Source organism: Macaca thibetana, chromosome 2 (assembly GCF_024542745.1).
Source record: "Macaca thibetana thibetana isolate TM-01 chromosome 2, ASM2454274v1, whole genome shotgun sequence".
NCBI classification, from domain to species: domain Eukaryota; kingdom Metazoa; phylum Chordata; class Mammalia; order Primates; family Cercopithecidae; genus Macaca; species Macaca thibetana.
In genome coordinates, this window is record NC_065579.1 from 165,913,749 (window position 1) to 165,927,006 (window position 13,258).

Sequence of the window (13,258 nt, forward strand, 5' to 3'; positions counted from 1 at the left end):
TTGTCAAAGGTAAGGGAAAGCCTAAAGCCCAACTGCCCGGTGAAGTAATTGGTAGCCTTTTTCTGAGAAGAGGGTTGGACTTGGCTGTATGGTAGCCTTCATATGTGAAAATCTCTTGAACAGCTGGTCATGAGGAGCCTTGTCTAGTTAGAAGAGGCGCTTTCCTACTCTTTGTTATTAGGACCATAAGGAACAGGCTTCCTAATATTTACAAAATTTGTGATCTTTCTAACTCCAGATTTTTGCCCATGCTGTTTTTCCAGCCTGAAATGTCCTTGCCTTTCTCCCAACCAATTAAATGTCAATATGTCCTCAAGTTCCATCAGAAGCTCTACTTTTATGTAAAAGCTTCCCTGCTTGCCATAGCCTATATAATCAAAATTACCTTTCTTTCATTGCATTGATAATCAGAACTAGTTAACTGTGTCACTGAATTTCAAATCACAGAGGAGAATCTGGTGCTGGAAAGACTGTGAACAGCAAACATATTATCCAGTATTTTGCCACCATAGCAGCCATGAGTGAACCCAGGAAAAAGCCGGTAAGTGTTTATATAGCTTGGCAGAAAAGATGAGGTGGCCCTATCCACTGGATCATGGAGGCTCTGTCCTGACCACTTTTGGGAAGTAAGGAGGCAACAAGTGCCACAGGACAATTTGCAAATCATAGAAAAGTATTTTTTTTTTTTAAATCTTTCCTTTGCTCCTTGAGAGGATCATCAAGTGCTCCAAACAATAACATGAAAACATTAATTACATAATCAATTTCACATCTGCTTAAAGGGGCATTTTCTGGCCTGGTCTTTGTTTGTTGGATCTGTAAGTTAAGTCCTCAAGATTCAAACCATCTTACCTAAAGTCTAGGGTCATCGGTGGCTTGGATATTTCTGAATCCCTTTAGCTACTGTGAGATATCAAATTCCCATAAATATGCACCAATAAAAGTTTTCTTCATTCATACCTAACTCCTGGATCAAGTTCTAAATGCCTAATGGACATATCCCTCAATGTTAATCACATACCATGTTCAGAAAAACCTTTGCCTTCCCTATTTAAAAAAAACAAAAAAAACAAAAAAAAAACTTGTTCATTTTAGTTTAGCTCCATTAACATGTTAATGGACATCATAATAACTAGAGGATAACTAAGACCATACACGTTGGTATGCAAAATAAAATTAGGTAATGCTGAATGGAACTCAAAATCAATGAGTTATTGAGCTGTTAGACCTCTCATTTTTCTATGTCTGGCATGATTATTTTGCTTTTTCAATTAGATACTGGATGTTTGCTGTTTTTGCAAAGTAAGAAATATATTAAAATAGTCATCTGGCTCAATTTTTAAACTATAGAAGTTTCTTTTCTAACGACCACATTCCTGAGTTTGATTACTGATTTCTTTGGATATCATTGAACTCTTTTATTTATAGATAGTTATATCTATAACTTTGTTTTTACAAGCATTTTAGATTTTTTTTTTTTTGGTGTGCATTAAATGGTTTGGTTTAGCCATTGAGTTTTATGATATAATACAATACATAATATATAACACTTCTATGGAAATCTTTGCTCATATATATATAATGTTCTCTAACTTATTTGAAGGACAGTAAACCCATATTACTGAGAAGGGATATAATACTTATAAATCCATAAATTATTGAGTACGATGTACTATATACGTTCCCCCATAAAATGGGGAGTATTATATAGTAGAAGGGATATAAGAAGGGATATAATATTTATAAATCCATAAATTATTAAATACCATATACTATATAGTTACCCCCATAAAATGGGTCTTTGAGGCTGACTGGAAAACAACAAAGCCATGTAGATATGGTAGATAGGTCGATGATATGTTTTGGCCCATCAGCCTGAGCACACGTGATTCAAATTCAAGATCAATACTATTAAAAGTCACTACTCGGTGGGAACCTCTAGATTACTTAGGAAAAGAAGCAAGCAAAAGTGTAGTTTAATAACACCAAGAGTCTGTTGTATTATGCTAGGATAAATTTCCAGGTACAAAGATCAGATGGGAAGAGAGGAAGATTAATGATGGGGGAAATACATGATATGATATTTGTCTGTAAATAAGCTGGTATGTTTTTCTTTTTTATTTGGTGACGATTTTTTTTTTCCCACTCAGGCCAATGCCAACCAAAAAAGAAGCATTGCAAATAAATGAGCTCCCACGTATTCATAGGGGTATTGTATATTTTTAGCCTCTGTCATCCAACTGTTTTTCTGATTTCTCATTCCAAGATAATATAACCAAATTTGGAAGCAGGTTTTGGCCATTGGTTATCAAAGCAAGAATGGGGTTTGACCTGGAGATGGAGGGCTTGCCACATTACAGAATTCTACTAATAGCTTAATCAACTGTACTTCTCTTTCATGTGTCTCAGGGGGCGTTAGAAGAGCAAATCATGCAAGCGAATATTATCTTGGAAGCATTTGGAAATGCTAAAACCCTGAGAAATGACAACTCCTCTCGTTTTGTAAGTAACATGATTTAGCATAATATCAAAGTATAATTTGTATGCAATGGTAAAACTCATATGTAAGCACATAGGTATGAAAAAAATCCTAGAACACCAAAGAAGCTCTTTGATTAAAGTTTGTAATGTTAGATTTCTCACAAACATTTACCATCTATATCATTAAGACAATTAAATTTTTATAAATAAATATACATCTGAAGAGTTTCTATTTGGTCAATTTCAAGAAAAAAGCATTTATCTTAATAGTTTCAAATTCCACTCCCAGTAGAGAAGCTCACCCAAAAAATTATAATCATGCCTTATATTTTATTACGTTGTACATATTTGAAATATTTTCTCCTTCGTAATTTCCTAAACCAGTAGGCACTTCCTAATTCACTTACTACAATTACTGTTTGTACTCTTGCCTATGGCCTCCTTACCCCTGAATATTTTTCACTGAAGACTTTTTTGGGGGTCTGATGAGAAAGTATTTTTAAGTAGCTTTTGATAACTAGAACTCCCACGGAAGAGGAAGAATTTGGATTTCTAAACCTAGTTTAACAAATTCATATTATGCCAAGAATGAGTGGCAGGGAGCCACTGTATAATTCACAAGAAAATTTGCAGAAGGCTTCCTGTTTGAGTCTCCCGGCATAATTAAATAATAACCACATGCTGATTTGGCTAGTTTCCATCCAAAGCCTTAGAGCTGCTCTGTTCACATTTAGATGTGCTTACAGTGTCTGGCTGGTCATAGCAGGCACTAATACTGGTTCATAAAACAACTGGTAGATTTGGGATTTGTTAGAATGCTAAAGGACTTTCTGCTGAAACATGAAAGATAGAAAGCTGGGGAAAAAAAGCAAGGGAAGAAAAAGGAAGGAATAGAGGGATGGAAAAAGAACATTTTTAAAAAGGAAAGAGGAAAGATAAGGAAAAAAATAAAAGGAAGAAAGGGAAAAACATCAGGTAAAAAGAAAGATAGCCAAGTGTGGTGGCTCATGCCTGTAACCCTAACATTTTGGGAGGCTGAAGTGGGCAGATCACTTGAGCCCAGGAGTTCGAGATCAGCCTGGGTAACACAGTGAGACTTTGTCTCTGCTAAAAACACAAATATTAGCCTGGAGTGGTCGTGTGCACCTGTAGTCCCAGTTACTCAAGTGGCTGAGGCAGGAGGATGACTTGAACCCAGGTGTTTGAGGCTGCAATGAGCTATGATGATACCACTACACTCCGGCTGGGTGACAGAGCAGGAACTTGCCTTAAAAAACGATGAAGAAGAGAACAGAAAGGAGAGAAAAGTTGGAAAGACAGAAGGAAAGAAGTAGAGGAGAAAAATAAGCATGAAGATGGATCAATGGAAGGAAAGAAAGAAGAGAGAAGAAAAAAAAAAGGAGTTCAAAATAATCAAGAAATCTGGGTTAAAATTTTCAATTAATACTAAATAGATATGTATACATATACCTCTGTATATGTGTATGTGCACACATATATATGTACCTGCGCGTTTGTATGTATGGGTATATATACATGTGTGTTTGTGTGTGTGACTCCCACTGTCCTACATATTTTAATATACCTGTTCGATCCCCCTGTACAGAGCTACTCACCTCTTCTTGCCAGGCTGCTGTCCTGCCCTGGTGCCTTCCTGGCATGGGCCAACCTCCACCAGGCTGACTTCCTCCCTGTTCCAGCATCCTCATCCCACAGGCTCTAGCTGCAACCAGATGGTGCCACCTCCTTAGCTGCATCTGGCATTCTGACATGGGTGCTGGCACCTCTGGACAGCATTTCTGCCCCTCTAGATCCTGCCTTATGGCTTTTCACTGATAAGGAAGAAAGAGTATCTGTCTATTCTTTAGGCCAAGGTGTGCTTTGAAACAAATTAGATCACATCACTCCTCTGCTTAAAACCTTACAATGTCTCCCAAGCACACAAAAAATAAAACCCTACCCTTTCCCATGTTCTACATGGCTTACATGATATGGAGTTTGTCTACCTCTTCAACTCCATTTTATGCCCCCTCTTTCTCTGACTTTCTAAGTTCTAGGATACTGGCTTTTCTTGTGATTTTATGTCAGAGCTGTTGCAGTAACTGCTTACCCACTAGCCTATAAGGTTTGTGAGGGTAGGGACCATGTCTATTTTTCTTATGTGGTATCTCTAGTGCCTAGAAGGTTACCTGGATCTTAGTAGATGCTCAATGAATGTTGGTGAATGAACAAACAAATATGATGAGGAAATATTTTTATTATCTTTAGATAAGAACAGTGAGGCCCAGAGAGATTTCACAGTGCCCGCAAGAATACACAGGTAGCAATCAGCAGATTTGGGGCTACAAGCCAGAACCACTGCTAGTCCTGACAATCATTCTGGCTTCCTCCAGATATTAGCTGGTGCTATCTCATCTCAAACCCACATTGCATTTTTCTGTTCTTTTTTTTTTTTTTTTTTTTTTTTTCTGGTTTGTTTGTTTCTTACTTTTGAGGAAGTAGTCGTTTTGAGAGTTACATATAGTGAAGCCATTGCAAGTGCTTGGAAAATTTGAATAGGAAACTGTGTTCTGTGTCTGAGTGTGTTCTGTGTCCACACTAGGGCAAATTCATCAGGATGCACTTTGGTGCCAGAGGCATGCTGTCATCTGTGGACATTGATATCTGTAAGTAGTCATTGCACTATCTGATTACTTTTTTTCCTTCTTCCTTCTTTTCTTTTCTTTTCTTTTCTTTCTTTTCTTTCCTTTCCTTTCCTTTTCTCTCTCTCTCTTTCTCTTTCTCCCTTCCTTCTTTCTTTCTTTTCTTTTCTTTCTTGACAGGGTCTCACTCTGTTGTTCAGGCTGGAGTGCCATGGCACGATCATGGCTCACTGCAGCCTCAAACTCCTGGGATCAAGCAATCCTCTACCTCAGCCTCTCAAGTAGCTGCAGCTACAGGCATGTGCCACCATGCCCAGCTAATTTTTAAAATTTTTCTTTGTGGAAACGGGGTCTCACTATGTTGCACAGGCTGGTTTCAAACTCCTGGCCTCAAGTGCTCCTCCCACCTCGGCCTCCCAAAATGCTGGGATTACAGTTGTGAGCCACTGCACTCAGCCTGATTACTTTTGTTCTACATTTTGCAAGAATGCCTAAGTATGAATCTTTATTCATTTCTCATCATCCAGATTTTCTTGAAAAGTCCAGGGTGATTTTCCAGCAGCCTGGAGAGAGGAACTACCACATATTCTATCAAATTCTATCTGGACAAAAAGAGCTTCATGGTAAGTGTAGGATTCTGGAGCTTAGGGTTATTCCAAAACAAGAAAAATAAGCCATATTTGGGGGATGAAAAAGTGTTATTCAGTAAGTTTCTTAGCCTATTTAGACTTCAGTATATTCATCCTTAAAACTTAGGGAGTTGAACCAATTATAGAACTAGTGTTGTATAATTTTATATGGACAGACAGTAAATGGCAACACTTCTTTTTCAATTTGGTAGCAAAAGGAAGAAGAGTGTTTGAAAGTGGGTAGGATACCCAGCAGAGGTGAGTGGGTGAGTGTGTGTGTGTGTGTGTGTGTGTGTGTGTGTATAAAAGCATTAATTTAAGGCCTTAATTAGAACTACATGAGTGGTAAAGATAAGAGACCCGGGGAGGGAGATAGCATCATAGTGTGTGGTGGTCAATGGGAGTTTCCTCTCTTTTTTCTTTTTTAGTAGAGATGGGGTTTCACCATGTTGGCCAGGCTGGTCTCAAACTCCTGGCCTCAAGAAATCCTCCCACCTTGGCCTCCCAAAGTGCTGGGATTACAGGTGTGAACCACCGTGTCTGGCTCAGGAGTTTTATAAAGAAGGGGAATTTAGGTTGGGAAACGAAGAATGGGAAGGGGATTCAGTCGACAAAGTGAAGAGTGGAGGCTACTTCTGGTAGGAGGAAGAGTGTACACAATGTTGGGAAAGGGCAAAGCAGGAGCAGGGAACAGAGAGACCAGTTTGACTAAAGGAAAAGATTTGCATAGAGGAATAGTGGAGATTTTATTCTGATGGTTTCTGAACTCAGGGAGTTAGCAGAGCAAGTGTGTGAGTGTGTTGTGGGGAGTGAGGCAATAGGAGGTCATGATTTATTGAGGGCAGTATTTGGGACGATTAAGCTGGTAATGGGCAGGATGGTGTGGAGGCAGAGATTTGGATGGAAGGGATTGCAAATGTCCCAGTATGAGATGACAAGACAGTGATCTAAAAGAGTGTCTGGGAATGGAAGGGTGGGGGAAAAGGGATAGATGCATGGAAGAATAAACAGGTCTTGGTAGTGACTGAATGTAGGAGTGAGGAAGAGTGATGAGTCAAAAATATCCCCAAGTTTTGTGATTTGATTAGGAGAATGATAGTGCCATAAACATAAAATAAGAAAAAATCCCTGTGGAATAAGGGAATGAATTTCATGTATTTATTCAACAAATATTTATTCTGGAGCTTCCATGTGTACATCAGGCACTGCTTTTTAATCATGGGGGGTACAGTGGTGATACAAGATAGACAGGCCTCTGCCCTTCTGAGCTTATAGTCTAGTGTGGAAGACAGGCAACAAACAAGTACAGAATATATGATCTAGGCTGGGCATAGTGACTCATGCCTGTAATCCCAACACTTTGGGAGACTGAGGCAGGTGGATTGCTTGAGGTCAGGAGTTTGAGACCAGCCTGGCTAACATGATAAAACCCAGTGTCTAGTAAAAATATGAAACTTAGCCAGGCATGGTGGCAGGTGCTAGTAATTGTGGCTACTTGGGAGGCTGAGGCAGGAGAATCACTTGAACCTGGGAGGCAGAGGTTGCAGTGAGCCAAGAATGTGCCACTGCACTCTAGCCTGGGAGACAGAGTGAGACTCTGTCTCAAAAAAGAAAAAAACAAATGCTCTAATTTCTTTGTAGCTTATATGGCAGGTGAATAAAGAAAAATAAAGTGCAGTGAGGGGACAGAAAGAAATGGGGTTTGGTAGGGTTGTGGATAGTTCTATTTTAGATGAAGTTGTCAGGGAATTTCTCTGAAAAGACAATATTTTTACAGACACCTCAATAAGTAAGGGAGCAAGTAGGCAAAGATTTCCAGGAATAACATTCCAGGAGGAGGGAACAGTGAGTGCAAAGGTCCTGAGGAAGGAATGCATTTGATTTACTATTGGAATAGCAAAATGGCCACTGTGGGTGGTAGAGAGGGTAACATAGGGTAAAGTAGGCAGGGGTTAGACCATGCAGCACATTGTAGACCATGGTAGAGAGTTTAAAGTGGCATAGGGATTCACTGGAAGGAGAGAATGACATGCTGATTTGATTTCCAAGGTATTGTATTTGAGGTAAGCTTTTGAGGACAACAATGCTCCCACAGAAGTGGACGTAGGATAAGATTACAGATCCAGGCTAGTGAACTGATGGGAACAATTTTCCCAGTCCATTATGCTTAGATTAAGTATGGTATAAATCTAGCAGTGTTTTGACTACTTGGTCTTTAAAGTACCCTTACCAAATGGGGAAAGCTCTGCGAACGAGACAATTATTTTTGCCATAGATGTAATTGGTGTTATGTAAGCAGTACATTCTCTTCCCCACCTTCTCTTCACCTCAACCTGGAACAGGATGTTTTTTTGGTCTTCCATTGATTAACCCTATCAAATCTAACACTCTTGACATGTGTTTCTGGATGGTATAGGGCGACTGACACATAAGATCTGATGAAGGTACCAGCAGAGACTGCAAGATTACTTTCAGAGCATCTCTGTTTACTAATAGAAGCATCTGATGCCTTTGGGCTGCTATGGAAAATTCATGCTTATCTTGAATTCATTTATCTCCTTCAGTCTTTGGGGGTTGCTGAGATTGATTACTGTGCAAAGCCTGACATCTGGTGGTCCAAACTGGGTATTGTCAGTCTACCTGTTTTAGCACCCATTGTCCTTTTGGGGGACATTTTAAAAGATGATCTGGAACTCTTACCATCCATGTTTGCCAAAGAAGAGCTTCAGAGTATCCTGAGGCTTAATACAAGAGGGCATATCTTAACAATATGAGGATGATGTCCACATATCCTGAAATATGAGGATTTGTCCACACTACAAAAGAATTGGGTATGGAAATCACAGCAGAGAGGCTGGCCAACCACTGAAGGAGTCAAGGAAATGAGGTGACATGTTACCTCAGAGCCAGTCCCTATTTGACCTCTACATGGCCATGAGTACCCCTTCACCCCTTTGCTCTCAATTATATCTGACCCTTGTTCCAGGCATAGCTAAGACTCATTTCTTCAGTTCTTTTGGACAGGGCTCATTCAAAATCCTTAGTTCTCACTGCCATCTGCATAGCTTGGTCCTACGTATATTTTCCCTTTTCTTTTCTTTTTCTTTTGACTTTTTTTGTTTCTATTTATTTATTGTACCTATTCTTGCTATTCAACTAGTGTATAGATTCCAGGAGTGATGATAAGTGACCAAGAGGTCCTTCCATATTGGAATCCTTGACATTTGGCCTCATACCCTGAGTGTTCGCTTCATAAACTATACAACAATCATGCATCATCATGAGAGAATCTACTGAATGAATGGGAAAAAATACTTGCAAACTGTATATCAATAAGGGGTTAATATCTAAAGTATATAAAGAACTCAACTCAATAGCAAGAAAACAACCAGATTAAAAAATGGATAAAGGACCTGACAGACGTTTCTCCAAAGAAGACATGCAAATGACCAACAGGTCTGTGAGAAAAGACTCAACATCAATAATCATCACAGAAATGCAAAGCAAAAACCACAATGAGATATTGTCTTGCTATCAGAAGACAAGAGATAATAAATGTCGGCAAGGATGTGAAGAAAAGGGAACTCTTGTTCACTGTTGAGTCAACTATAAATTAGCACAGTTATTATGAAAAATGGTATGAAAGTTAATCAAAAAATTACAAATAGAACTACCTTATGATCCAGTTATCTCACTACTGGGAATACATCCAAGGGAAATGAACTCAGTATCCTGAAGAAATACCTGTACCTCCATGTTCACTGCAGCATTGTTCACAATTGCCGAGATAGAGAAACAACCTAAGTGTCCATGAAGGATGAATGGATAAGAAAATGTGGTCTATATACACAATAGGATACTATTATGCCTTAAAGAAAAAGAAGGAAATCTTGGCTGGGTATGGTAGCTCATGACTGTAATCCCAACACTTTGGGAGGCCCAGGAGGGAGGATTGCTTGAGCCCAGGAGTTCAAGGTCAGCCTGAGTAACATAGCAAGACCCTGTTTCTATAAAAAATTAAAAAATTAGTTGATCATGGTGGCATGCACCTGTGGTCTCAGCTACTAGGGAGGCTGAAGTGGGAGGATCACTTGAGCCTGGGAGATTGAGGCTTCAGTGAGCTGTGATCGTGCCACCGCACCTTAGCCTGGGTGACAGAGTGAGACCCTGTCTCAAGAAAAGAAAAGAAAAGAAAAGAACATCTTGTTATTTTTGTCAAGTATGGCAACGTGGATGAACCTGAAGGATATTATGCTAAGTGAAATAAGGCAGGGACAGAAAGACAAATACCACATTATCTCACCCATGTGGAATCTAAAAAAGTTGAATAAGTTCAGAAGATCTATTGTACAACGCAGTGATTATAGTTAATAACCATGTATTATATGCTTGAAATGGTTAACAGAGTAGATTTTAAATATTCTCACCACACAAAAAAATAAGTATGTGAAATGATGATACATTACTTAGCTGGAATAAGCCATTCCGCAATGTATACATGTATCAAAACATCATGTTGTACACCATAAATATATACAATTTTAAATTGTCAATTTAAAAAATAAAAATCATTTAAAAAACAAGTACTGTAAAAAATTTTACAGGTCATTTTTATTAAAATACATATATTAACCTTCTGCTTGATTTAAGCTAGGCCAATTTTGTTTTATTTTTAAAGTTTTATAAAACAAATTTATTGAAGTACTTTTCAACTAAAGTACACGGCATGTGTTTTAAGTATATAACAGGTAAGTGTTAACATATATATGTGTGTGTATGAAACTGTCACCACAATCAACATAATGCATGTATACTTTCAAAAGTGTGCTTGGATCTTCAGAAGGTCCTTGGACCTCCCTCCTGTCCCTTCTCACTCATTGGAGCCCTCCTCTTCCAGCCCCAGTCCCTAAGCAACCACTAATATGCTTTCTGTCACCATAGATTAGTTTGTATTTTCTAGAATGTTTAAAGACAAAACAAAAAAAATAGAGTGTATATTCTTCTTGTCAGGCTTATTTCACCCAGCATAATTATTTTGAAATTCTTCCATGTTCTAGCACGTATTTATAGTTCATTCCTTTGTTTGCTGAATAATAATCCACTGTATGGATGTACAACAGTTTGTTAGCCCATTCAACTGCAGATGGTCATTTGACTTGTTTTCTAACAAAGCTGCTGTGAACGTTTATGTAGCCCAATTTCTTTGTTTCTGAGATTTGGGGTTCAAGATAACCGACTTTCACTTCATTGAGTAATAAATAGAAAAATAAGATCAGCTCAAGAAAACTTCATTGGGATCAAGTGTTGGGCAGTGAGAGGTTAACGTGATTCTGCCAAGTCAGTTGATGCGTGGCTGACAGCCTGCCTCTGCTTCGGCCTGGATTATGTTTCCTGACTAAGTGAATCATGTCAGGACTCTTAGACATATCAGGGTGCAGCATTGAACACAGCAGCTGACTTATGGATCCCTTGAAAGACAGACTCAGCTCCCTAATAGGGAGGATGTGATGTGACAGGGTTGCCCTGCTAATGTTCCCTGGGCGCTGACCCCAGGGTCTGACTGCTTCCTAGCTTTTGAAACTCAGATCTGTTCTACTTATAATTTTACAAAATACCGTTGTCCTCCAGCCCTCAGTCATAAATCTAGGCCAAATTCCTGTTTTCAAAGTTTTACCAGCACACATTGTCTGTGTTTTGTTGTTGTTGTTATTCGTTTGTTTTTGTTTTTTTGCACCAATTGAAACTGCTGCAATTGAATCTGCTTTTGGAATTTGCCAGCCTGTCTTCTCTTGGGAGGCATTAACACATTACTGACAAGTTAATAGAGGGCAAACATTGATTGTAGAAGCTTGGGTCTAAAATATGGATTTTATTTTAACTTGTTTACAAGTATGATTTAAACCGTAAACTGTGAATATTGACCCATTATTTTCTAAGGCCTTGCGGATTTCTTTAAGCTGTTTAACGAATGGTTTTCCCACTCTAGACATGCTCCTGGTGTCTGCAAATCCCTCAGACTTCCACTTTTGCTCCTGTGGAGCAGTTACTGTGGAGAGCTTGGATGATGCTGAAGAATTGCTGGCCACAGAAGTAAGGCTTGTTAGTTGTCAAAGCGAAATCTGGTAATGGCAATGAGAAATGAAAGACAGCATCTTAGAGTTCTGTTCTTCAGGGACCCAGAGAAGTGGTCTTGCTTCCATAGGGGTGTAGGGCTGCTTCTGTCCAAAGTTTACTGACTTACGAGAAAACTGCACATTGTCAATATAGTAACTTTGGAAGCTATGAAAAAGTAGAAAGATATTTCAACTCAGTGGCAAACATCTCTTTTATTTGGTGTATATCTTTACAGTCTTTATTCTGTTTTTATCTATTTGCAGCTGCTTTTGTATGGTCATGTTAGTGTTTTTTGTTTTTTACCAAAAGACTGTAATTATGCTGCATATACATTTGGCATATAGAATTTGCTTTCTCAGTTTAATCGTTTAAGCATTTCAAGTATCTTTAGGAACTCTTCATAAACATTTAAGTGGGTACTTAAGATTTTATCAGGCATTTGTGCTGTTGTTTATTGAGCTATTCTCCTAGTGTTAGACTCAAGATTTTTTTTCACTCCCACTGAGGTGAATATCTCTGTAGCTTAACACTTTTTCTGTATATCAGATTCACCTTATGCTAGGTTCCTAGAAGTGAAAATACGAAGGATTATGAATTTTTTATAGTCTCTTGGTACATATTCTAAATTAACCACTAGAAAGATTGGACCAATTTTTTCCCTCTTGGGGTGTATGAGAATGCACATCTTGTGCAGTGGATACTTAGGATGCAATTTTATGGTGAGGTGGCTTTTCTTAAACATTTCTTTTCACCAGTCTTTGAAATGTGTCTGCTCTAGAATAAAGTCAGGAGAACACATGGGATCACAGAAACAAGCAACTCAGCAGATATGGTGCTTTCTGCCATAACCATGAAAGGCAAAATAATTGACCTGATACAGCCAGTTAGTGATCTGTTGCTGGAAGGAACCAGAGAGAGGCAGGGCATTGAAGGAAAGTTCTAAAACTACTGGGGAATAAACAAGCCTAGTCTTGTGCCTTCCTAATTCTCTTTTAAAGGGATGAGCAGACTGCGGGTGACCAAGTGCCAACAGGGCTGATTTGCATTGCTTTGAACAGAGCTGTCTATCTCATTCCCTTCAGCCCACAGCCCCGAGGTGTAACAGCGGGGGTGAGGTGCTCACTGCAGCCATTAGGCAAATGAAGACAGGGCCATCTGTTTCTGTTTTTACAGCAAGCCATGGACATCTTGGGCTTTCTTCCTGATGAGAAGTATGGATGCTATAAACTCACTGGAGCCATCATGCACTTTGGAAACATGAAATTTAAACAGAAACCTAGAGAAGAGCAACTGGAAGCAGATGGCACAGAAAGTAAGAATTACTTTGAAGGATACGGTATATACTTCAAATCCCTGGGCCCAAGCCTGCCCCCTTTTCCTTGCAGTTAACCT

The 13,258-nt window shown here is 38.9% G+C and overlaps 1 protein-coding gene across 1 annotated transcript in view; it reads left to right on the top strand.

Moving 5' to 3' along the window:
* MYH15 (myosin heavy chain 15) overlaps window positions 1-13,258 on the top strand; it is a 128,966-nt gene that overhangs the window by 11,887 nt on the left and 103,821 nt on the right. The window contains exons 6-11 of the mRNA XM_050781421.1: window positions 448-541; window positions 2,410-2,502; window positions 5,084-5,147; window positions 5,651-5,746; window positions 11,739-11,842; window positions 13,040-13,178. Coding sequence (XP_050637378.1) covers window positions 448-541; window positions 2,410-2,502; window positions 5,084-5,147; window positions 5,651-5,746; window positions 11,739-11,842; window positions 13,040-13,178 — 590 coding nt within the window. The remainder of the gene's footprint in view (window positions 1-447; window positions 542-2,409; window positions 2,503-5,083; window positions 5,148-5,650; window positions 5,747-11,738; window positions 11,843-13,039; window positions 13,179-13,258) is intronic.